The sequence below is a fragment of the Mus caroli genome, chromosome 19 (genome assembly GCF_900094665.2).
Source record: "Mus caroli chromosome 19, CAROLI_EIJ_v1.1, whole genome shotgun sequence".
NCBI lineage: Eukaryota > Metazoa > Chordata > Mammalia > Rodentia > Muridae > Mus > Mus caroli.
The window spans coordinates 43934729-43960530 of NC_034588.1; the positions used below are offsets into that span (position 1 = coordinate 43934729).

The 25802-nt window shown below is 52.4% G+C and overlaps 2 protein-coding genes across 6 annotated transcripts in view; one reads left to right on the forward strand and one right to left on the reverse strand.

Moving 5' to 3' along the window:
• Neurl1 (neuralized E3 ubiquitin protein ligase 1) overlaps nucleotides 1–4107 on the forward strand; it is a 78688-nt gene extending 74581 nt beyond the window's left edge. For 2 of the 3 annotated variants that reach the window (XM_021151841.1, XM_021151842.1), the window contains exons 5-6: nucleotides 1365–1511; nucleotides 2054–4107. In XM_021151841.1, the coding sequence (XP_021007500.1) occupies nucleotides 1365–1511; nucleotides 2054–2292 (386 nt within the window). In that variant the 3' untranslated portion in view covers nucleotides 2293–4107. The remainder of the gene's footprint in view (nucleotides 1–1364; nucleotides 1512–2053) is intronic. The other variant, XM_029472778.1, reaches the window with a different exon arrangement.
• A 6734-nt stretch (nucleotides 4108–10841) lies between these two features.
• Nucleotides 10842–25802, reverse strand: part of Sh3pxd2a (SH3 and PX domains 2A) — a 197129-nt gene continuing 182168 nt past the window's right edge. For all 3 annotated transcript variants that reach the window (XM_029472597.1, XM_029472596.1, XM_021151843.2), the window contains 5 exons: nucleotides 23221–23338; nucleotides 17846–18180; nucleotides 16662–16711; nucleotides 14582–14701; nucleotides 10842–13631 (listed from right to left, as the gene is read on the reverse strand). In XM_029472597.1, coding sequence (XP_029328457.1) covers nucleotides 11685–13631; nucleotides 14582–14701; nucleotides 16662–16711; nucleotides 17846–18180; nucleotides 23221–23338 — 2570 coding nt within the window. In that variant the 3' untranslated portion in view covers nucleotides 10842–11684. The remainder of the gene's footprint in view (nucleotides 13632–14581; nucleotides 14702–16661; nucleotides 16712–17845; nucleotides 18181–23220; nucleotides 23339–25802) is intronic.

Genomic DNA, 25802 nt, shown 5'->3' on the forward strand with positions numbered 1-25802 from the left:
GTGCACAGAACTCTGTGTATTCTCTGGTGTGCACAGAACTCTGTGTATTCTCTGGCGGAGTGAGACTACTTTCACTAAAGACAACCAGGTCAGGGTTGCTTTATAGGTACTGTTCTGAACATTGCTAGCCAGGGCAGTTGGGAAAGAAAAGTAACCTGACATCCGTTTCTGAAAAGATGGTAATTGATTTAAAATATTAATGTAGTAAGAGAAAAACTGTTATGAGTTGAGCATGCAATCCAGCCTGTTTGGGAGGCTTTTGCCTGAACTGCAGAGCAAGTTCAAAGCCAGCCTAGGCCACTTGGTTTTCAAGGCAATGTTTCTCTGTGTAGCCCTGGCTGTCCTAGAACTCACTCTGTAGATCAGGCTGGCCTCAAACCCATAGATCGGCCTGCCTCTGTCTCCTCTGAGTCCTGGGATAAAAGGTGTGCCTGGTTGTGAGATATTGTTTTAAAAAGTTAAATAAGGTATTGGGACATTGGTCAGTGACTGATAGCTTTCCTAACACAAGTGAAGCCTGAGTCTAGTCTCCAGTGTGGAGGGGGAGAAGGAGGGGGAGAAGGAAGAGGAGAGAGGAAAGACCCACCCTGCGAACATTCGTGGATCATTCTTAGAAATAATAACACTGATATGAGTTACAGCTGACAATGCACCTGTCTGTGTGCAGAACCTTCTCTCAGGGGCCATGGGAAAGTCACAGGCTAGTGACTTCTTGTTCTCAGCGAGCTCGTGGTTCTGCTAGAGAAACCGAGCTGGACTTTCAGGCCAAGAAGAGGAAGTATTTCAGGCTGTGTGGCTGGGCATGGCGGGTCAATAACCATAGGTAGTGGAGTTTAGGGGAAGCCATGCTTCCCCAGAGACTATGTTTGAGGATAGCCTCAAGAGGCTCCTGGAGCAGTCAGCTCCTTGAGGACAAAGGCTCTGTCCCCAGTCTCATGCATGTACAATGAACCCCCAGAAAAGACTGGGAGGAAAACAGGAGGGGGAGAGAGAAGGCAAGGCTGCAAGAATGTAGGGACCAGGGTGCCTGGCTAGAGAAGGTGGGTGATTCCAAGGCACTGTGGTAGCGAGGGCAGGACTCTGACAAGAGACTGAGGTAGGAGGCATGGGCATGGGGGACTCTATTCTCTGAAGGCCAAAGGTACCTAGGGAAAGTTGGCTTGGAAATTGCAGGTGATATAGAACATGATACTACCTCCTGACCTATAGGTGGGCACAGAGCATGGGTCGGGGTTGAACCAGCCTGTGGGGTCCTGCCTCAGCCTGTGGCTGTCCTCTGGGCAGGGGTTGGAGCTCTCTGTGGGGGCAGGGACTGAAACTTTCTCCTTTAGGCTAATGGCAGTGTGGCCCATCCACTTTCCCAGGCTCCACCATCATGACTGAACGGGGTGGCCCATCTCTCCCCTGCTCACCTGCCTCCACTCCAACCTCACCCAGTGCCCTGGGCATCCGCCTCTCTGACCCCCTGCTCAGCACCTGCGGTTCTGGACCCCTAGGTGGCTCTGCTGGTGGTGAGTACCAAGGCCCCGTGGGTGGGTCAATGCATCTCTCGAAATCCTATAGAGAGGGACGGTTGACAGAGCTCTCCAGATGTGTAGCTGTGGCTTTTTTTTTCTTTTTAAAGATTTATTTTAAAGTGTGTGTGTGTGTGTGTATGTATGTAAGTACAAATGCCCATGGAGCCCAGAAGAGGGTATCTGATCTTCCAGGCGACTTCTTAAAGTGCATGTGGGGGATCCCAAGCATTAGTGCAGTAGAACCACGCCTGGAAAGAATTAGGAGGTCCTTTCCTCCCCTTTCCTCCTTCCCTCCTTTCCTCTGACTGCTGCTCTGACTCTGGTCTGGGGCTGTGTGGCTACAGCCAGGCTGCTGGAGCTCAGCTCCTTCCTTGGGCAGGAAGGTGGGTTGTCAGTGTGGAGAGGTGGCTTTGCGTAGTGGCAGAAGACATGAGCCCGGGGGGGGGGGGGGGGGGGAGGGGAGGGATTTTCTCCTGTGAGAAGGCCCCGTGCTGGGCTGGGTCGCATCCCCTTTTGATTGGTGCTCTTGCTCTCAGGGACAGCCCCCAACTCACCTGTGAGCCTGCCTGAGTCACCAGTGACCCCAGGTCTGGGCCAGTGGAGTGATGAATGCACCATTTGCTATGAACACGCAGTGGATACAGTCATCTACACGTGTGGCCACATGTGCCTGTGCTACTCCTGTGGCCTGCGCCTCAAGAAGGCCCTGCACGCCTGCTGCCCCATCTGCCGTCGCCCCATCAAGGACATCATCAAGACCTACCGCAGCTCCTAGCCCACTGCAGAGCCCCACCTACACGCCCACTTCTGCAGACTGCAGCCCAGCACCAGCTGAGGGCAAAGCCAACGGGGTCCCTTCCTTCTACAGTTTGCAAACTCTTCCTCCTTTTCCATTAAACATGGGAAACCAAGGTCCCTGGAGGATTGGGCTGAAAGAGTCTCAGGCAGGGAGGTGAGGGCACAAGCAGTGAGGGGAGGGGAGAAGGGTACCCCATATCTCTCTCCTCTTTACCCAGATTTCTGCATGCTGAGTGGCTGGTTGCCATCCCTCGAGATCTCGGCAGATCTCTAGGTTGTGCAGCCCCGCAGCCTGGCAGCCCGGGAGGCATCTTGGAGAGAGTTAGCAAACTTGTAACTTCTCCCGGGGCAGCTGGGGAGGAGGCCAATGGACAGACTTCTCCCACCCTGGGCAGCTGCAAACTGCATGCCGTGTTTCTTTCTCCTTACCCAAGGCGGGTAAACAGACAGGCTGCAGATTACAGGTCCGAGGTCCTTGACCTTGGGCCAACCTGCCATGTCCAGGATCTCCCGTTTGCCATGACTTTCGCCAATCATCTCACTGGTGCCGTTTCCCAGGGTGCCCTTCAGTGTAGGCTGAGGTGGGCCTTTCTGTTGTCAGGGTCTCAAAAGAGCAGGTCCACAGCCACACTTAAGGCCTGTCCTCCCTCATCTCAGTGCCAGTCTTGGCCTGGGCTGATCTGCCATTGTGTGCCCAGGAGGGACAGGAACCCTCAGTGGGGTGGGGGCTCCCTGGCCTATGGACAGCCCCTTTCCTTATTTTAATTAATTTATTTATTTGCTTTATGGGTTTTATGGGTTATGTTCCAACCTGGGGTCTCCTGAAATGCTACTGTTGGGGGGTTGCCAGGTGAAGGGAAGCAAGGAGTAGCCACTTGGAATCTACCCCCAATACAAGGCCCATGGCAGTCCTGCTAACCCTGAGGAAGAATTCCAGGCTGGAGGCCTCCCAAGAAATGGATAAGCCTCTCTTATGTGGGAAGTGCCCACATCCACCTGTGTGCCCTTCCTCCCTGGATGGGAGCCCTGTTACTGTGGCTGGTTCCAGGACATCTGTCTCTATAAAGACATCAGAAGTTCTGGAAAGTTGTCAACATGTGGGTCAGGGACCAGAATGGAGACCCTTGTTAGAGGAGGGAGGATAGATCCTGAAAGCCAGCCTCTGGTCCTGCTAAAGGGGGTGTCCCTTACTTATAGGCTGTGGCCCCTGTAGTCCTACCTGCCCTTTTCTGGGTTACTGTGGCATCTTAGCCTAGGCTTTCCCAGCCTTTCAGTCCTTGGCCCTCATATGGCTGGTTTTATATCCTCAGAGGCGGCTTTTGCCTTGAAAGGCAGGGTCTGGGTCTCTGTCCCGGCCACTGGCCAGTCGTGGCTCTGGCCACAGCCCTCTGCCCCCAAAACTCCAGCTTCCCCTGGGTAAAAGTTTGGGGGTGGAACACTTTCCGGGTAGTTCCTGGGAGTTCTTCTTAGGTGTCTCTGAGGAGGAATGTACTGGGGAGGTGTTGAGAATGGATGCCAGGGTGGGCCTTTGCCTGCACTGGGGAATCTGGGCCACCCTCAGTCTTGCTTCTCCAGTCACTGGCCCTGGTAGATGCCTTCAGGCTGGAGCTGGTAAGTTGCCCCATCCAGCTGGGGCTTATCCTAGAGATGGAGCAAGGTCCTAGTACAGAGCTGGGTGGCTGGTTTTGGGAAAAGAAGCCATTTTCCATTCTGCTAGTTCAGAGGTAGCACTGCCTCCCTTGTGAACTGGGCCACTGTGTTTGTGAATAAAGGTGATTTCGTACCAGCCTGAGGGCTGTGCTGTGCGTCTGGGGGTTGGGAGGTGGGGAGCCAGGGTTTGAGCATACCTGAGGGTAGACCCCTAAGCCCCAAAGAGAAGCTGCCTTAGAGCCAGCCTTCGGAGCATGGCATGGGGCTCACACAGTGGGGTCCACAATACCAGGCGAGCCTTTTAAGTCAAGAAGCTGCTGCAGGCCTTCAGTGGGTGGGAGGGGGGAGGGGGGGAGGGAGAACAGTCAGGAAGGGCACCAAGCAAGGGACAGTAAACTCCTGCTATGCTGTTTCCTCTCAGGCCAGAGATCTTGTGAGGTGAGTATAGCCACCTAGACAGGCCAACCCTGTGGCTGGGGTCAGAAAGAGATAGGTAGGCTGGGCCCAAGGTTAGAACTGTGCACATTTAGCGTGGCCAGGCCTCAGAGACCTGTGGGAGGCCTACCTACATACACCCTTTCCTAGGAAGAGTTTTGGCCACCCAGTCTTAGCCTGCCTTTGAACTCAGGTCCATGTTTTCCTGTTTACTAGAGACTAACACAACTAGCTAAGGCCCAAGGGTCCAGCTTTGGCTACTCCCAGAAAGCTGCCTGCATGTGGAAAGCTCCGGTGGGAACTGACCCTTCCTCCCCCATCCCACCCCGCGCTCAGTTCTTGAGTTGGCAGCTGTTTGAGCGAGTGGGGCTTTTGCTAGTCAACTGAATGGGTCCTCCGGTGTCAGAGAGAATCACATGTTTCTATTCAGTTAAAAAGGCCAAAAACTTTATTTAGTCTTTAGGGAAATACAAGATGCCTGTAAACATGAACAAAATAGGAAACAAAACAATCCAAATGTTGAAGTCTAGAAGCATGCCAAGACAGGTCATTTCTACAGATCAAAGAGTCCCACCAAAGTGATAAAGGACACCCAGAAAGGGGCAGGTCAAGGGGGCTGGGTCCCTCCCCCGGTGACACTGCGTCTGTGATGAGGCTTATAAAAAACAATCCACTATTAGAATTATGAGAAACATGGAGATAGGTTAGCACCACCGAGGATCCTGGGGATATGTTAGCACTTGCATGGACCCCCCTACTGCATCCAATGTCCTTGTCTCCGTTCCTCTGCTGAAGTGGGGAGCGGAGGGGAGAAGCTATGGGGAGGGCTCCTGCTGACCACAGTAGGCTGGCCGGGGATGAGTGGACACTAGGAAATCCCTGTGATATAGGGGTCCCAGTGACATCCACCGGCTCGTTCTCATCACACGGTAGCAGTAGCCGCTCACTTCTGCCTTCCAAGTTACCTTCCAGGCCTCTCAGTAACTGGTAGGGACACCCATGCCCTCTGTTGCAGGAGACAAGTTGTAAATCTAAGGATGGCAACTGTGTACCCTTTGAAGTAAACTCAGAAGCAGTGCGCCTCAGTAGATGCACATGCAGGTGGATGGTGTGCTTGCCTGGCCGGACTGGCAGGCGGGAGGCAGACTCGGCAATCAGAACCGTAGGTTCCATTGGAGCCTTGGGAATATATGTCCAAATGAGGTCACCTGCCTCCCAGATAGGCCTGGGCTTTTAGGGCCTAGTGTGGAGGTGTTGGGTCCCTACAGTGTGGCCTATTATGGTCAGTGGTGTCTATTTTGTATGGTTTGACAGGCTAGTTCTGCATGGGACAAAATGTACTGGGCAAAAACTATGGGGAATCCGGGATGGGACTGGGCCCGCAGACCCAAAGACTGGCGTATGACTTGCAGCACCTCTTCCTTAAGACAATGATACTGGAAGCCCGGATGGGGCCCAGTGAACAAGTTTTCTCTGGCTGGACTCTTGGCTGGTGAGTAGCAAAAATCCCTGCAAACCTCTCGTTTTCAATCTCCAAGAACTGACTCCTTTCCTGTCCCAAACTCTCTCTCTCTCTCTCTCTCTCAGCCTTCCCACACCTACCTAAAAGACATCTCTGGAAGCTTCCGCCCCGTGCAAGGACGGTAAGCCCCAGTAACTCCAAACATGCGCACTCCTCTTGCCAACATGCCTCCCGCTAGCTTTCCCACATGCCAGACATGTCTATTTGCACTAACACGACTCTCTCACACTTCCAAAGACACAGCCAACTGACCAGAATAAGACTTGGGAGTAAGGCAGGGACCTTCAGCACCGGGGGTGCGGGTGGGGCACTCTAAGGCAGTGGAGTCCTAGGATTGCAATAGGGGAGGGGTACGGACTGTCAAGGTCACTTGAGATTTAGAGAGGGGAGGGGGTGGCACCTGCCAATCCCTTGCAGCCAGGTTGGGATCAAGGCTTTGGAAAGACCCTTTCCTTCAATCTACAAGCACCAATGTACTTTGTGGTCTGGGGACCCAGATGCACAGAATGAAGTGACCAGCAGTGCTTACGTCACTCTCAGCACCGAGCTTAGGAAACATGGGGACATGAAACTATCAGACTGCCCCAAACGGGACTTACCAAATATCCCAGCCGGTCATGAGGAGCCTTCCACACTCACAGGAAGCGATCTAAGGCTCGCTGTGGAGACCGGAGGCACTGCTGTGTGGACAGCTGCAGGCCCTACCGTCTCACCACGAGCACTCCTCACTGCCAGCCTGCCTGTCCTTCAGAAACAAACTGTGACCCAGTAGCTCATGGATCCCCGGGGGTCCTATGCCAAGGATAGGATGCAGGTGGGTGCCCTAATTTAATCACTTCAGCACTTCTATACTCAACACTATCTCTTCCATGTCTTCATCTTGGTGCCCGGGACAATGGCCTGCCTGGGCTGCTTCTGTTCGCTGTTAATACCAGTGTGAAGTTTCCAACTAAATAATAAAATAATTACAAAAAAATTTAAAAGACACATTGCACTCTCCAGCCAGAATCGTGTGAATGACACACATGTTGTCAGAAGCTGCGCGTCCCTTGGGACCTGCCCAATGCCAAGGACTAGTTCAATGGAGACTGCCTGCCCAGTATTCATTCTCTCTAACCCCATGCTATTCAAGTGGAAAATTACCACCAGTCTCTCTCTCCTTACACACACATATGCACTCATGGACTTCCCATGCTCGTGGAAATGACCACCATACACACACACACACACACACACACATTCTCGGCCCTCAAAAAAGCGAGGGAATCTTAATTGGTTAGTGATGTGGACTGTTGTCTTTCCAGAGAGCTGCATGGGTATTCCAATTACGGCTATGCAGCCATATCTATTCCAAGGGAGAGACCTCAAAAAGGGGCCCGGTCCCTCTCCCTATCTGTATAGAAATTCACACAAGGTGGGTCAGAGCAGCAGGCCTACAGTACTATATAAACGGGACACACCAGCAAGGCCGTGCTTGCTATCCTGGGGGAGCCGAGTTCTGGAACTTGTTCCTTGCCCCCAAGAAGCCATCTTTTCCTGCCTCTTTTCCTTGCTGCATGAGAAAGGATGCTCATGTGCACCTGCCTCAGGAGTTCCTGTTATTAGAGACAGGCTCATGCCTTTTTCCCAAGTCACTGAGATGAATGGGTGGCCAGGACTCAGCCCCAGGCCTACTGCAGGCCTGTAGGGACTGGCTTTCATTGGGTAAGTGGGGCTTATAGCACGTACTCTCTAGATGAGTTTGCTTACGGCCAGGATTCCTGCCCACAAGCTGAACTGAGGTTTTACAGTTTTAGAAAGACTCAAGCACACATCCAAAGCTTCATAGCCCACACACATCAGGAGGCTGGGGCGAGGGGGCTGCCGGTCTCTATGAGCAGCTGACTGCAAAACAGGAGAACGGGAGTGGATGTCCTCATTCTGCTCTGGGGACCGGCCCAGGAGGTCAAGAGCACCATGCCACATCCTTCTAGGTGGACAACACGGATGGGCTGTCCTCGGGTGGCTGCCTCCCATGACTCCTCCCATTTTCTGCAGACAGACTCAACAGGGTCTCCACTGTCCCAAGTCCCTCTTGGTAATATTGCACTTTTACTGTCTCAGATTGTTTTCGTTTTTCCATTGAGAATGCAAAGTCTTTAGAGGGAACAGGGGGGCTCGAGTAGCCTGAAAGAAATTATATATTAGTCAAACCCAGGAGAAGTCGGGTGATTTCACCTGGTCCCCACCCCTTCCTAAAAACAGAACACTACAACTTAAATAACTCTACATCTATTCTGCAAGTACTAGTCATATGAAAATAACATTTGACTGAAATTCCCTTGTCTTTTTTCCTTAGATGATAGACGCTGTAACATGCCTTGCTGGGGAAGCGAAGGTTATAAATGCCAGTAAAATACTCTCTAACATCTCAAAGTGCCTACGAGGGCGCTATATAATGCCTTCGTCCATTAGGAGTGAGAAAGAGGAACCCTTGGGGCCAGGCTTGGGGGGAGAGAGTGAGGCCTTTGCAGACAGAACCCCAGTTGTGAAGGGAGCCTGGGGGAGCAAACAGGAACCTGCTGCTGATGGACACCCCACTACCAGCTTCCTCCTGCTCCCTGAGAGCACAGAGGAGCCAGGCAGTGTAGCCAGGCCGGCTACTGGCAAAGGATACGGTTTGAAGACTTTCCCCTCCACCCCTTGTGATACAAGAAAAGGGTCTTTAAACTGAAAGAAAACAAAGCACCAGATGCTGCGTCTTCGGGCATTATATAAACCTCAATAATGACCTCAGAAGGGCTCATTCTGATTAAAGTTGCAGTATACAGCAATACAATGTCATTTCACATTTTCAATCATAACAAATGGAAAACTAGGTTTGGACGTTTCTGAGATTCCACTTTTTTTCCTTTTAGTCCGATCTGGTTTTCCTCTAGGTGGGTCAGAGCCCCAGGCCCTTTCCTCCGCTGCTGTGGTCTGTCCAATATCACAAAGCAGCTCATTAGCTCTAAGGAAAAGCCCTCTCGCCTGGGGAGGGCTAGGATTCAGGGACACATCGCCTGGCATCTCTTAGCCATGGCTGGGAAGGCCTGGCATGCACCCTTCTTGTTTCAAGTATTCTTTGGGCTGGCAGGGTTTGTGCTGTGCCCTGATGGGTTTGGTGGTGAGGGACCTTGGCTATGACTCCTTGCCCAAGTCTACATCCTGACACTAGGTGGCGACGTTTCCCACTCTTCCCAGATGCCTGAGCAACTCCCAGCCATCCCTGGGGCTGGATGTTACAATGTAAACACAATGACCACACAATAAACTAGAGGGGCAGGGGAGGAAGACAGTACTAATGCAGTGCAGGAACCTGCCATTAGTTCCACAATTTGGGGAAAGTCATTTCCTGTCCTTGGGCTAAAGTAACAGGAAAGGATAGGATGGAGTGACCTTTAAGGTCCCCTGCCCTCCCTGTCCCACTTTTAAGGATCTATGATTTCAGGACACCGGGAGTGACCTTTAAGGTCCCCCGCCCTCCCTGTCCCACTTTTAAGGATCTATGATTTCAGGACACCGGGGATTGTGAGAGGGTCTTTGGGATGTGGCAAGGACAGGGGAGGTGGGAAAGGCTGGCTCTGGGGATCCTGGTGGTCCAGTCCAACTGAGATGCTCTGTGCCTGGCAGGCGGGCGGGCGCACTAATGGAGCTGGCTCAATGCAGACATCTGAGGAGTGAGGCTGTGGCCCCTCCCCCTGGCAGACGGCTGTGTCGAAGGTCCTCTCACCTGATGGCCACTCTACTTTAAATTTTATTTTAAATAGTCATAAATTACTTTTTTCCTCTTTTAATAAATATGTGCTGTTTTAAAATGAGAAGTGTATATACTGCATCTTTAAGTAATGCACTTCGCTCTCCGGGTTGCTTTCCACTCCGCCTTAGTTAAAGTGCATTAATTAAGAAATAATGAACCACTTCTTTATCATTATTGTTCAAATAAGTACAAATAATATCATGAAGACACTATACCACTATCATTAGTACTGCAATCTAGCAGATTAACTCAACAACCCCACTCTATTTAATACTGTCCAGCAGAAGAAAACTAACTAATTTCAATTTTAAACAAACTCATGAACACAGAAAAGGAAAATAGAACAATGTCACCACCACGGGCTTTTGACAGAGGAGGCTAGTGGGTTGCATCCACCTGTGGGAGGAACATGGCTTGGGGATCCAGGAGGTTAGGGTTGGGAGCTGAAGGCAAACCTGCCTGGGAGGAGGGGTGAGGGGCGCTCTTCCTCCCGTGTCTGTTGGAACCAGCAGCCCTTGGTCAGAGGAGATGCTGGCAGCTCAGCCACAGGCTGTGAGACAGGATCTGTCCCAAGTCAAAGGCACGTATGGCATCCACTCCTGGCATGAGGGGAGTCCTGGAAGGACACTGCGGGCTTCTCTCTGGAGGGTCCCCTCTGAAATGTCAACCACTGACTCACGACCCAAAGCAGACAGAGGACTGTTTCCACTCCACTCTTGCTTCTCTGTTCCCCGGGGGCGCTGCCCCTCAGGAAGATAGGGTTGGCTCCTGGCTTCAAAGTCCTCCATCTTCTTGGGTACCTTGCCAGCAGGCTAAGGGCACAGTGTCTGCTCCAGGCTGACCCAGCCAGGGTCCCTTCTGCCCAGGTTGGAGAAAGTGGGCAGAAGTAGGCAGATTATCCACCCAGCAGGCTGGCTTCTAACAGTGCCCTCTTTCCCTCTTGGGCAGGAACCTGAACACTTTGTTTCACAGAGCCGGGGACTTGGCTTTACCCAGTCCCAAACTCCCTGCTAAGGTGCCATGCTCGGGCACTGTGTACACAGTGGAAACCTAAACAAACAATCTGGTTTATGGAAAGGCAAAAGACATTAAACCAAAACCCAAATAAAACATCCCTCCATGGAATTCAACGGAAACCCCACCCACCACTACCCCGTCTCCTATGTGAGGCTGAGCCCCTCGGGCCCCCAAACAACTTCTAAAATAAACCCCAAACCAAACGCCTGATATATAAACCTCCAACCGATAACCATTTCCCAAACATGCAGAAGGAACTGCCTACCGGGAAATCCTCGAGCAATCTCTAGATTAGGAGGAGACTCGCATCCTCTAGGCCAACTCCCACACTGTCCTCCACGTGCCCTGAGGAGGGCAACTCTCCTTGCCAGGCCAAGGCAGCACAGCAAGAGGAGACAGTCCTTGTTGGCACCTGGGAACTCTTTTAACTACCAAACATAGGCTGTGGCCTGGCCCCAGAAAGGGCTGAGCTCTTTGGAGACGCTGCCAAAGCGCAGAGCTGGTAGTTCTCCAGAAACCCATCAGTGGTCGGTGGTGGACTAGAGGCCAATACAATCTCCAACATATCACGAGGGCAATGCAAGGATGACTTCCAGAGGCAAGAAGCCAGCCACCGAAGTGGCTGAGCAGGGCAGGACCCAGGACACCTCATGACATCTTTTCCAGATCTGCAGCAAGGCACGATTAGGCTTTTCCCACACGGCCTGTGCTAAATGTCCGCATGCAACGTGCAATGCGGGGATCCCGGGCCCAGGGCACTCCTGCTGTCCCCTTTCTCCTAAGTGTGCACGCCCATCACACCCTCCCTTCCAGCTGGAGGGTGTATTGGGGGGTCACATGTTCTTCAGGGTTCAATGTTGTCATCCCCCTCCCCCCCTCCCATCTTGTCCATCCCCGTGTCTGGCCTGCCGCAGCTCATCCAGTGGCAGCCAAGGCAGCACGTTGAGTCTGGAAGGACCCTGTGCTATTAGTTCTTCTTCTCAAGGTAGTTGGAGGGTACCCAGCCCTTGAAGGGCTTCACCTCATCCAGGATCTGGCAGTACCACCAGCCATTGGGGTTCTTCTCCAGCACCTCCATGGACACCCCCTCCTGGAAGCCAGCCGTCTCTTCGTCCCCCTCATAGTCTGCAATCGAGATATACACATCCTTGAGGTTGTTGTGGATAAACTGGGACTTCTCTATGGGCTTGGGACGCACGGGGGAGACAGGGATGCCTTTGCGCTGGGTAGGCAGCAGGGGTGATTCTGAGCCCTGGCTGGCAGCTCGCTCGGCCAGGCGGCCCTTGGCCTCTGCGGCTGCTGACCGTGCGGTACTAAAGGAGGAGTTCCTGCGGACACCTCTGAGGCTGTCGGTGGCTGTTAGCGACTCGTTCCTCCGAAGAGCACAGGACAGGTTGTTGTCCTTGGGTGGTGGAGACACAAACACAGATTGGGGCCTGACGGCCACTTGCCGGACCCCATTCCTCATCTTCACCGCTACGGTGCCCGAGGTCTTGCCGAAGCCCCCGGGAGGCTTCGAGGGGATGGGTGGGGTGGCCCTCTTGCTCTGGTTCACAGTGTTGAGCGCCTGCACACGCTTCTCGATCTTTTCCAGGCTGTCTGACTTGCCCTCGATCTGCGAGCTCTTTCCTGTGTCTGCCTCTTTGCTAGCTGTGTCAGGTTGCTGGTTCTCCTCGGCCACCAAGTAGTGGGAAGGAGCCCAGCCCTCCAGCTCCCCAAACCTCACGTACCACCACCCACTTTCCGCCTTCTCCAGCACGTGCACCTCGGCGCCTTCGGGGAAGCTGATCTCCGAGTCCTGGACCTTCTGATAGGCGCTGCACGTCACGTAGGTGGTGCCTCGCCCTTCCCATTCCTTTTTGGGGGCACATGGGGAAGTGGTGGCCGTGAGAGGGATGATGTCCGCAGAACCTCGCCTGGATCCCTCAGAAGCCGTCTGTGGAGGCAGCTCTGAGTCCTCACTCCTAGAGCCCTTGAGGCCCCCCCGGAGCTGGCCTGTGGGCCTCAGCTGGCGCCGTAAGGAACTAATGTCCATCTTCTCCTGGCTTTGAGACTCCGCTCGGTTCAGGACTGGCTTTGGTCGCACGGATGGCTTGGCTCGGGCGCAGGAGGCCAGCCCGGCCTTCACATCAGGATCTTTCTTGGTCCCAACCTTAGGGGTGTCACGGATACCTGCATCTGAGGCAGAACGTGGCTTCAGGTCGCCATTGTTCTTGGACAAGGAGGACGACGAGGAGGAGGAAGAACAGGTGGTGCTGATGGTAACGGAGGAGAAGGAGATGTTGGACTGGTTTTTCCCCAGTTCTGCCTGGGCATTCTTCTCTGCTTTGAGCTTTAGGAGCGAGGAGGATTTGGGGGAATCTGATTTAGGGGAATTTTTCACGGCAAGGGACAAAGAGGAGCTCCCAGGGGAGTCACTGTCCCCAGAGGAGCCTCTGGCAGACAGGGTGTCTTCTGTGTATGGCCTGAAGCCCTCATTCTCATAGATGGTCTCCTCTTCCAGGGCCACGTCCTCAGAAGACTCACCCACCTTGAAATGGGCCCGTTGCAGGGAAGAGGCAGGCGAGATCCTTCGGGGCTGGGCGGGATGCTTGTCACCTGAACCTCTGTCCTCTGAAGGCTCCTCATTCATCTCGGGCTCTGAGTCAAAGCCAAAGGCAGGGATGTCATACTCGGGTTCCTCATACTTAGCCTTCAGTGGGGAGCCCTGGCTCTCACAGGCACCCACAGGATTCTCCTCGGGCTCCTTAGGCTTGCTGGGGGGTGCAGGCGGTGGCACCTTGGGCCGGGTCAGAGTGCTGGTTCGGCGGCTGAGGTTGGGCTTCTTGCGCTTATCAATGTATGAGGCTGGGGCCCAGCCCTCCTTCTCCCCGATCTGCACATACCACCAACCACCTGAGTTCTTGTCGATGACCTGGGGGGGGTGGGGTAGAGGGCAGGCCAGTGAATTGCAGGGGTCTCAGGGTCCCTATGATGTCCTAGCCTATTTTATAGACACAGCAAACTGAGCCCTTCAATAAGTGTCCCAAGATCTTACGGTGGTCAGTGGAATGCTAGCTTCAAACCCTGGTCTTGGGTGTGAGGCTTCCATTCTCTTGGTTTCCTGGCTCCCTAAGTCTGTGCCAAAAGCTTGGCAGAGTGGCTTTCCTCTATAGACCTCCATGACAATCCCCCAAGACTACCACATTGTCCCTAGCTCCTTATAAAAACCAACCTCGGAAGGATCCATATGTATAAAGACCCAGTGGTCTACTGTTCCTGTCTTCCACCGGTGCCCACTGTCCCTTCAAAGGGTCTCTCAGGTGAAAAAGAGAAAAGACAGACAAATCTAACTGAGGTGCAGGCCTGAGACCAGCTCATCCCCACAGAACATCCTCCAAGTGGCCACAAAAACCTCATTAGGTAAGAGATTTCTTGGGTTAGTACACAAGGCTGATCTCCACGTGCATGTGTGTGTATAAGAGTGTGTGTGTGTGTACAAGCATGTATGGTTGCATGTGTGCATGCATGTGTGTGCATGTGCGTGCATGTACTTGTGTGTGTGTGTGTGCACACGCGCGTGTGCGTGTGTGTTATCCCCTCCAAAATAAAACATTTCTGACGAAGCAAATAGCTCTGTCATGTGCCCTCATCAGCACTTCACTTCGAGGCTCTCTGTGCTCAGGAGATGTCATTGTGGGACAAGCAAGTGAGGGACAGAAACCCAAGTTGTGGGCTTTTGCCCTGGTGTGGCCCTGACTAGGCAAATACTCATGGCTGGGCAGCTCATTTCTGTTATCTGCCCTGACTGACCCCCAGAAGCCTTGCCAAGAAGACATATTATAAAATGTGAAACACAGGTCCTTGGCCTGAACCGAGGCTCACCTCTGCCTTCTGTCCGCCTCGAAAGCTGATCCCGTCAGAAATGCAGGACTGGAATTCAGCAATGGTGTAGTATTCTACCTCAACAGAAGGGGGCTCTGGCGGCTTTGGCAGCTGGAACCCCTAGAGCAGAAACAATCAGAATCTATCACTTATGCTCCAGGCCTGACCCGCAGGAGGTGGCAGCCAGGGTTCACATAACACTCGTTAGATACCTCATTAGTTTCTTCCCAAGGTAGAAAAAGTCAGAAGAATAATTCTAACAAAGCGAGGAGAGCACCATTTCATAAGTCTACGGGGTGGGTCCTAAACCAAGCGAGCAGCTGATACAGAAGAGGGTGAGAGAGCCGACTGTAGAAGTATAGGGGACAGCTGGTTGGGGGAGGAGTCTGTGGGAGGGGGTCAGCACCTTGGTACCCTTAACAGAATGCCATTGCAGCAGACAGGCAGATTACCCCAGGGCTCTTATGAGCCTTCCTGATGCTGGCACACAGCTTTTCTCCTAGTGCCCTTCCAGGACACTTAGAACTGACCTATTATCTGTGAACCCCATTTTGTGTTTTTAGAACAGCCATCTGCTGTGCACCTACTGGGTGCTGCTCTGAGGCAGCCGGTATAAGCTGCACGGACAGCCAGCCTGGTGGGCTGTAACCACAACAGGACATACTCGGGAAGCTGAGCTGTTTGGATCCCTCTGAGTAAGGGGATGGGAGAAAGACGGTTTAGGGGTGGGTACATGTGGTTCAGTCAGCTGTCCCTGCCCATGTGCTTACTGACGTACAGCCACACGTGGAAGCTGGCACAACTAGCCGGGCGCACTTCATCCCCTCCTGGACCCTGACAGGGTGGGATTCAGCCGAGTCTAACTGGAACCAGCATCCGTGCCTCGGCGAGCTAGCATTTGTTAAGTGTGGAAGGAATGACTCTGTTCTTGCCAAAGTCAAGTCTGCCTGAAAATAATTAGCTGGGGCTCAAAGAAAGGGGAGAGATGGAGAATTCATTGTTCAGTTGCAAAAACTCAGAGGAGAGAGAGAGAGAGAGAGAGAGAGAGAGAGAAATTTTGCTGGGATGAGGTCACAAAATACTCATGGCTATAGGCCACATCTTCTGATATATGGAGGGCCTTAACTCCCATGGATGGGCAAATGCCACTGGAGTAGCATGCAGCCAGGTATGACTTAGGGATTCGTCCCATGTAGAGTACCAGATAACACCACCTAATATCCAGGAGTTCACATAGGAAAGGAACACCTGGCTTCTGGCAGACCCAGGAGGTGGCCATACTCTTCTTCCCTATCAGAGAAGGAAACTGAGAACTTTGGAGGGTGGGTGACTTACAAAGGGTCTTTCTTTGTTCCTACATCAGAAATGGACTCTATACCAGGCTACGGATGGTACCTCCAAGACCTCGTGCATGCTAGGCAAGCACACTACTACTGAGCTATATCCTAGCTCGGAAGCTTGTCTTCCAACTGCACCACACTGCCCTCTGCCCTACTCCCCGACCCCGTAACAGGTCTCTGTTCCAGGACTCTCAGCTTGTCACCAACATTGCTGTCCCCCAAGCTCCCTGCCTGAGAGTGTGGTTACCAGTCACCCACTCATGAGACAGGGACTTCAGCAGTGTCAGCCCTCCATGAGCCAGGTCTGGCAAGTCACTCTCCTTCCTGATAGGTAAGTACTAGTCTGCCCTGTACCCTCTAGGCTGTGGAGCCTACCACACTCACTGGGCAATACTCAGAAAGCTGGAAGGCTTCTGAGCTAATGTGGCCAGAAGCCCCACTTCAAGGCCCTGGCAATGCCCCACTGGACACTCTTGCTGGCCAGTCTAAATGTTTATGTCTGCCAGTGTAGTGGCTGGGATGGATTTATTTAGCCTTGGAGTGCAGTGCTTCTCTGATTATAAACTGTCTAGCTATGCTCCAGGAAGCCCTGGGATCTGCAGGCTTCTGACCCTGTCCCCTACAAAGATGAAAACCCAATAGGACCCTACAACCCCCTGGGTCACAGGCTCTGCTTCAAAGGTAGCAGTGAGGGATCTGGGAGTAATCCCAGAGAATGAATGGAGAGACAGTCCACATACCAGGCTGGATTCTCTGCGCGGGGGAGGTCTTGTCCTCAGATTTGGGGAGCCTGAAAGGAGAGCAGCAGCTTTAAGAATCCTAACGGGCAGCAGCAGCACCCACACCCGCCTTCCCTGGGTGGGATCCACTCACGTCCTTGAAACTTGATGCTTTGGTCCCATAGTTATGAAAGACCCTGTGTTCTAAGTCACCAGGAGTGAGGAGACCTTTAAGCCACTCTAGGGGTGGAAGGATCCACCCCCTCCCCCCAAAATGATATGTACACCAATCTACAGATACTGCAGGGAGTTTTCATGGTAAAGGCCGTATGGATTTATCAAATTTTCAGTAGAAGCAGGAACCACATCTATTTTTTGCTCACTAGTCCTAAGTCCTCTGAAGGGAGCACAAGGCAAGAGACAAAGGTCTTCCCTGATAAAGATTTTCCCAAGCACCAGAGAGCTAACAATAAAATTAAGAGATAAATATTAAAAAAAAAAAAAACCTAACCAAACCACAAAACCCAAAACAGCATTCCCCCTGATTGTTGGCAAAACAGAAACTGCCCCACACCCCATAATACCAAAGGTGCTGCTAGGCCACAGGTGTGTTTGGAGGCACAGGCACACAGGCTTTAGTAATAGGCTGTGTCTGCAGGTGGGGGATGGGCACATGTGCCACAGTGGTAGGAAGCCAGCTCTCTCCTTTCACCTGCGCGTTGAGTCCCAGGACCAATTTAGATCAGGCTTGAGTGGCAAGCACCTTTGAGCGTCAGGCCTTCATGGCACCCTCTTCCACATCTTACATTCCGCAGGGCGAGCCTGCACAGAGGACCACAGACTTGGAGCTCATGGGTTTATAAAATCAGCTATATGCCAATCACCTAGATAAGATGCCACTTCTTGCTCTTGGGGATCTGTCCCTCTGCTAAAGAGCCATCCGTGGTTCTTTCTTAGGGAGAGGGAGGCCAGCAGCCTGCTCCCTCCTGCAGTATATCTTCAGAGCTGCAGCTTGCGGGGACACAGCCTCTCTCTGGGGCCTCTTCAACTCTTGTGACCATCAAAGGCACAGATGTGGACAGAACCCAGACTGTCGGTCAGGGTGGAAAAGCCACGAAGGTCCGGGGTAGCCGCTTGGGTTCCCCTCACCCATGCCTACCCACTCTGTAGCTCTTTGGGAGGAACTGGGGCCTTCAAATGCTTACTGATCTGGGCCCTCTGAGGGGCGATCCTGGCCACGGCTGGGGAGCCCTGGGCTAGCTTGGATGTGGTCCTCTCGGGAATGGCCAAGGCGCTGCCATTGGAGGCGTTGCAGAGGATCGGTAAGCTGATCTCCTTCTTGGTGATGGGGGCCTCGGATCCCTCGCCTTCAGCCGGAGCCTCCTTATCCCCAGATGCCTTCTTGTTGAGAAGGTTGCTGATCTCCATAATGTTCCCTATGATCTCCACCGGACCTGCCAGGTTCTTCTTCCGGGTCGGCAGGTCATCCTTGGCCTTCTTCAGGTAGGACGCTGGTGCCCAACCCTCTTTGCCGAGGTACCTGTGAGAGGAAGGGGGCACACCATCATTAAAACCCTCATTTCTGGTTTCCCCCTTCTACTCCCAGGTCTGTCTCCATCTGATCCTGCCTAGCAGAAGGCTCTGCTAGAGGTTTGGTTGTTCTGCTGTTGCCGAGGAAACCAGAGCTGGGGGGTCAGATGCTGGAAACAGAGCGACTGCTCTCAGACAGATGCAGGATCCTAACACTAGGGTTCTTGTAAATGTTGTTCTGCCCAATAGGTAGCCCTGGTGATGGCCCAAGGGTAGCTCTAGAGAAAAGAAGTTACGAGTGGATGTCGTATGTCCAGTCACATCCCTATAGAAGCAGAAGTGTGACCTGAGAGGAAAGGGGCAAGCACGGGTGAGAATCCTCGATGCGCTATCTTGCCCAACTTTCTTCTGTAGGAAACAGGGATGCAGCTGCTAAAACGGATCCAGAGGGTCAGACCCAGAAGGCCGTAAGATGGTTCAGCATAGTGGCACATGCCTAAAATCCCAGCAGTCAGAAGGCTGAGGCAGGAGGATTGGAAGTTATAGGCCAAATCTGGAAACCAACTACTTTGGGATTGGATTTGAGGCCCTCGCAATAGAAGGAGGTTCGTGCCTGGCATGGAAAACCCGCTCGTAGGCCCAGAGGGGACCTACGATTGTTGTCTTGCTGAGTCCATGGTTCTTAGCCTTCCTAATGCTGCAACCCTTTAGTACAGTTCCTCATGTTGTGCTGACCCCCGAGCATAAAGTTATTTCTGTTGCGACTTCATAACTGGAATTGTTACTGTTATGAATTATCTGAAATCTCTGTGGTTTTGATGGTCTTAGGTGACCCCTGTTGAAAGGATCATTTGATCCCCAAAGAGTCGAACCCACAAATCGAGAACCGCTGTGCTAAACGGACGAGGGTGTCGAGCTTCCCTCTTAATATCTATTTTTATAGACATACATTGGTGCTACCCTCAACCTCAGACCAGAAAAACTTCTCTCTGTGGTGGTCAGCACGTAGTGCAGAGACTGGTTTCAACCTTCTTAATGCTAAGAATAATTGACTACTGACTATTCTGCCACAAATAGATATCTGTGTCACCCCCTTCCACAAAAGGCTCTCAGGGAACATCATGAAACAGGGGGTGGAGAGACTGTAAGAGCCAGAGGGGGGAGGTACGCCAGGAAATGCTGTTTTCTGGACGCGACAAGGCTACTGCACTAACCATGAACTCACAGTGGCTGGTTACCTGTATAAGATCAGGACAACGAGATCAATAAACATTATAGCACTAATTGAACCCAGCGGGAGGGAGAGGACATGAAGGGAAGAAGGGGAAGTGTTGAGGGTGACTGAAGAGAGTAGAGAGGGAGAGCTGGGTTGGATATGGTCAAATATAGTTTACATGTACAAAGGTGTCAAAGATTTTTTTTTTTCGAGACAGGGTTTCTCTGCATAGCCCTGGCTGTCCTGGAACTCACTTTGTAGACCAGGCTGGCCTCGAACTCAGAAATCCACCTGCCTCTGCCTCCCAAATGCTGGGATTAAAGGCGCATGCCACCACACCCAGCGGTGTCAAAGATTTAAAAAAAAAGAAATTCTATTTTTTTAATTTGAAGCTCTAGGTCGGCCTGGGCTAAAGAGTATGCCTCTATCTCAATAAAGAAGAGAGGCAGGGTTTAAGCCTTAGCACCGCACAAGCAGGCAGGGGCACACACCTGTGATCCCAGCACTCTGGAGGTGGAGGCAGGGGAATCAGAAGTTCAGGGCCATCTACATCAGCTACATGGGCTAGTCTGGATATAAGAGACTTGTGTCAAAACAAAGCAACATTAAAAAATAAATAAAGAGTGGGGTAGGAGAGGTGGCCATGGCCTAATGGGGGAGGGCCTGGGCGTTGCCAGACAGACAGCAGACAGGTCAAGTTCACAGGGTGAGTCCACACATGTAACCTTTTAATACTGTGGCTTTAAAAAAAAATAAAGTATTTGATAGGTGAGTTGCAGACAATTAGGAAAAACCGGGTAAGATGTAGCTTCTCAACACACAATAAGAAGAAGGAACAAAGAAAGAGCCAGGCATGGTGGCTTATGCCCATACTCACTAGTTGGGAGGCTGAGGCAGGAGGATTGCCTTAAGTCACACCAGCTTAGGTTACACAGGGAGTACCAGGCCAACTGGGACTATATACAAGACTTTGTTTTGTTTTGTTTTTTAAAAAGTCATATTTATATAATCTTAAAAAAAACATTTATTTATTTATTTTAGGCATATGAGTACACCACCATTGCTCTCTTTTGACACACCAGAAGAGGGCACCAGACCCCATTACAGATGGTTGTGAGTCACCACGTGGTTGCTAGCAATTGAACTCAGGACCTCTGGAAGAGCAGTCGGTGCTCTTAACTGCTGAGCCATCTCTCCAGCCCCATATTTATATAATCTTGAGGGTTGAAAAAGCCTTTTTGTCTGTGTAGCCCTGGCTCTCCTGGAACTTGCTCTATAGAGCAGGCTGGCCTCGAGCTCACAGAGATCTACCTGCCTCTGCCGCTGGAGTGCTAGGCTTATGGCAAGTGCCACCACTGCGGTAGAAAAAGCCTTTCTAACTGGGGCTACAAATAACAAACGCATAAACCCAGATGAAAGCACATGACTGGGTAAAACTCAGACCATCGTTACGGCAAGACCAAACCAACCCAAGAGCTCATAAACCAAAGGCCAATCACAGGGCCAACTTAAGTCCTGGTGATCCCTTGATGCTTAAAACAACTTCCCCCTCTTCCTCCACATGGTATCAAGCCTTCACCCAAATCGGCAGGGAGCTTGCTTCTGGGCCTAGCACTGGCTGGCCAGTGCTTCTGACTCTAGGTCGCAATGTCCCCATTTGCTCTCTGGGACACAGCTGGCTCTTTAGAAATGGCTCTCACAGACCATATGCCTGACAACCCCCTTTCCAATGTGACCTTGATCTTGGGCATGTGTCAGGTAGGAGAAAGGCAACAGAGAGGTCCAGACCGGAGGTGGCTCCTCACAGCCATGACACTGGGAGGTACACACAGGTGTGCACAGCTTACATGTTCCTTGGAAGGCAGACATTACTGAACTGAGGCTGGCTCCTGGAATGTGATGGGTAGAACTTGAAGCATAGAATGTCAAGGGTGGAGAGAAGCAGTGAGAATGATCTTTCTGTGGCAGTAGCTAAGACTCAGAAAGGCAAGGCAGTTGTCAGAGGGCCTGAGGGAGAGTGTGCCACACCAGGCCCAGAGCCTGGGGTTCTTGAGGCTCTGAAAAAGACCTTGCTGGTATCTTGTCACATGACAGTGGCAGAGGAAATGGGTAGGGACTGTAGGGTAATAGTCAGGTGCACATAGGGCCCAGGGTGTCCCATTCCACAGTCCTCTGTGTTCCACATGCTGTATCGATAAAGCTATGTCTCCGGCTTTGTGTTACAGGATACAGCAGGCAGAGCGACGAAGGCATCAGGGGTGGCTCTGTGTCTGGGCACAACTTCCTCACAGCTGTTCCTCAGCTCTGTAGTAGGACTGGCTCCAGAGAGAAGCAGGCCGCAGAGGGAATGTGTAGGAGTGTGTGTGTGTGTGTGTGTGTGTGTGTGTATGTGTGTGTCTAAGGCTGGGGGAGGAAAAGAAAGACAGGAAATGAGGATCAACACACAGCTTGGAATGTTGGGAAATAGCAGTGTTTTAAGGAGGTATCTGGCAGGCTTCTTAAGGTAGAACGGGATCACCGGGGTCCTTTTCAACTGAAGTCCCCACTGGCTAAAAAGGACCAAGCTAGAGGGACAGTAGCTGACTAGAAGTAGCCCAAATTGACACTATTCGTTATCTTAAAACAAACACACAGACAGACAGACAGACAGACAGACAGACAGACAGACAGAAAACCCTAAAATATAAAAGGCAGCTGTGGTGCTCACTCCTAGGCAAACACACGCAGACCACCAGCTGGCTGCTAGATCTATCTGCGGGCCTTTCCACATGAGGCCTGGGGGCTGATGGAATTGCACTTGGTTCCAGCTTCCAATGCTTAGAGAGCACAGAAGACCAGGGGGTGGCTGCTTTGAATAACATATGTGTGTGCACAGTCCCGTGCCACATGACAGGTTAGAAAGGGACATGTCAGTCCTCCAGACTGACAGGCACCAGGGCGAAGGTGATGGGGGCATCAGTTCACACTAAGGCTCAGTTACCTGCGTCCTCTCTTGCAGCACAGACTAACTTTAAGACCATCTCACTCTGCTGTGCTTTTAGCCACTGCTGCATGAGAACTCACACTGATGGATCACAGGGTGTTATGGCGCTGGCCTGCTGGAAAGGGACCACGGTGACTCTGAGGCAGCTGGCCCCGTAGCTCACACAGGGGACTGTTTCTGTTAGCTGGGTTGCAAGCAGAGGAGACAGGAGCTGAGCAGATTCTCTACAGCTGGATTGCTCCAAAGGAACTTTCTGATCACAAATCCACTTTAAGGCAGGTCCAGGGTTGGTAACGGCAGAACGAGACCCACAGACTTTCACTTGCAACACTACTCTAGACACAAATGGATCTCTCGGCTGAGAAGAGTGACAAGGCTCCGGGAAAGACACTGAGAGAAGGAAGAGACCTCACTTGGAGCCCAGCCTTGAGTCCAGCCCTAGAGATACAATGGCCCTACACACACCAGGAACATGGATGCCAGAGGTCTGTGTCCAGAGCCTTGACTGTTGTGAGCCACAGAGGCAGCCTGCTGGGTCTTAGAAGGGCCTGTGGAGGCTGGTGTTTCAGGTCATCTCAGTGGAGGAGCAGGCCAGGCAGCCAAGATGGAGGCAGGAAAGAAAACTCAGATGTGCTGCACTCTTGGCTGTGCATAGGAAGGGGATTGCAGACTGCCTCTGAGCTGAGCCAGCTCCTAGGCCCTACTGGCTGGGGCTCAGCCTCTGCCTTCAGGTCCTAGGAGACAGTCAGTGAGCCAGCCGAGCAGAGCTGGCACGCAGTTGTCTTTGGAATCTACCTGCCCATCAGCTAGCTACCTTGCACTGAACTCTTGCCCAGGAACCAGGCACCTACCTGATGTACCACCAGCCTTCCAGGTTCTTTCGAATCACCTCCACGGTGACACCCTTCTCGAAGCCGATCTCGTCTTTGCTCTGGCTGGTGTAGGGCTGCACAGTGACATACTTCTCTTCTGTGAGTTGGGGGCGTGAGTGAGAAAGCACAGTTAATTTGAGGCTGTGGGCAGATTCTTGTCTCCCATTCCCCTCTGCCCTGGCTAAGCCTTGCTCAGCCACGTACTAACTCGCCCTGGGCCAGCATTGGCTTCTCCAGAGAAGAGGAAGCAGGACTCAGAGAGCAGAAGAGGAGTCACTGGGTTAGGGGTTGCTGCTGTTCCCAGGATAAGCCAAAGCTAGGCAGAGTTCTGGGGCGCCAGCAAAGCCTCAGGCAGCGTGAAAGCAGATCCCCCAGACAGGGTGTTGGGGTCCCAGTGTTTGGAGGAATCTGCTTCTCCTAGGCTCTAAGTCAAGAAATTGAGACCAATGCTAGGTGTATCCTGGATGCCTTGGGAACCCTAGCAGGTCCCTCCTCGGAACACGTCATGTTCCATCTACGCTCCACACTCTGGATTCCAGCCCTGCAAACCTCTTAAATTCTCTGTCTGACTTCCAGATGAAGGCTTCCAGGAATACCTTCACTGAGCAGCTCAGCTCCGTTAACAGCAGACCATGGCATTTACCCTAGCGTGTTCCACGGAGCAAGCTCTACAGGAGTGGTTGTGGGGTTTGCTACGGTGTGTGCGATTGTCAAGAGCCCCCCCCCACAAGCCCCCCCCCCCAGAGCCATGTGTTCTATTCCCCCTGTGTGTCTTCAGGTCACCTCCAAGTTTCCCCATAGCACTGGAGTCTTCTTGGAAAGAACTTGGTAGGCAGGCTGAGCAGCAGGCATCCCTGGGCCTCCCTAAAGGCCTTTGTTCAGGCTTCCAGGTCTGCTGAGGTCCACTCCTGTCCACATGAAGCCCTATGGTAGACCTGCAACTGACTAGGTGAGGCCACCCATCTCTTCTAAGACTGTCCATTGGATGGCCTGGGGCCCAAGGAAGAGCATGGTGCACCCTCCCCCATTGGTTATCTGGAGGTGCTCTTGGGAGGACTGTACTGGCTGCTTCCAGGAGGTCACAATGGTACCCAGCACACAACAGTAGGGACGGTTACAGTTGAATACTGGACTCTCTCCATGAGGAAGGCAGGGATGAGCAGGGACTGAGGGAGGAGCTTGCTTGGGAGCTCAAAATAGCAGGAGTCTGGCCTCAAAGCCGCCTCCTGCTCCTGGCTCCCAGCTGGACCTTGTTGGACAGCCTGCCTCAACCTCTGGGTCGCTGTGGGGAGTTAGGAGAGAGCTACTGCATCAAAACCCTGCTCATTCTCCCGTGCATTATTGGGGTGCTGTCTGTAGCCCTTTCCTGGGGATTAGCATCTCTCTCTGATAGAGGCCACTGTCCTGCCAGGTTGTAGGGTGGACCCAATGGACCACAGGCCATGCTTGAAAAACTGCCCCAAAGCAAAAGGTGGGTGAGGGCACGGGAGGCTGCACAGCTCTTTGTCAGACTCTCTTACTGTGGCCTTTCTCAGCAGCAGCTAAGGAGGGCTCTGCTTGGAGCCTGCAGATTCCATCCCGGCCCTGCCCAGGAGTGCTGCCAACACTGCCTGAGAACCTACCCCGCCAGATTCTGACTAGGGTCCTGGAGAAGTTCCACAGGCTCCAGGCCAACGCTCTACTCTCCTGCCTGCTCCATTTTCCAGTGGGGCACGGTAAACCCTGGCCTAGGCAGTGGCTATCGGGACAGTGCCAGGTCTGGGAATCCAGGGCCCGAGGGCGAGGCAAGGCGAGGCGAGGCCTGGGCTCCACATTTTGCCTTTGTTCGGCCAGGCTATTTTTAAAAGCCTGTGGTTCGAGCAGGAAGCGATCAGGAAAGTTTTCCTAGGCAAGGTTGCTTTTGAAGAGAAAAATGACAGCCCTTCTTAGGGGAAGATTAGAGGAGCCCTGCCCTGCTCCATGGCTGAGAACAGGGCCCTGACCATGTGTTCAGCCTTGTGGATGCCAAGCCTGGCCACAGCAGCCTTTTAAGTGTGTGTGTGGTGACAGAGTCCATGGCCAGTCACTTGGGGCAGGGTGCACAACCATGGATATTGGTTCTGGCGAGTGAAGCTGATTGCAAAAGACCCCATACTTGAGGCACTGGGAATGTCATGCCTTCCCAGTTAAAATGCTAATCAGCAGAGAGGCTCATTCGACATCGATCACTGTGGGATTCCAGAGGAAAGCCCAATCCTGCTTCCTAATAGGGCAAGACAGACCACCTGTCCTTGATTGTCCCTTTGGACTGGTGGTTTTCAGCTCTGGCTGGGGAGACAGAGATGTCTACCTCAGGTTGACACAGGTGACTTGGGTCTTGGGCCACTCATCTTATAAGTGAGTTGTCCTCCTTACAGAGACCAGTCCCTACTTCTAGTCCTGGCCATAGACTCTATGGTCTAGAGAGAATTGTCTAGAGAAGAGAATGTTCAGACACGTGTAAAACGGTCTCTATAGGTAGCTAGGCTGCAGTTGGGTTGGGTCTCTGGAAGAGACACCCCTTTAAGAGACAAGGCTGAGGG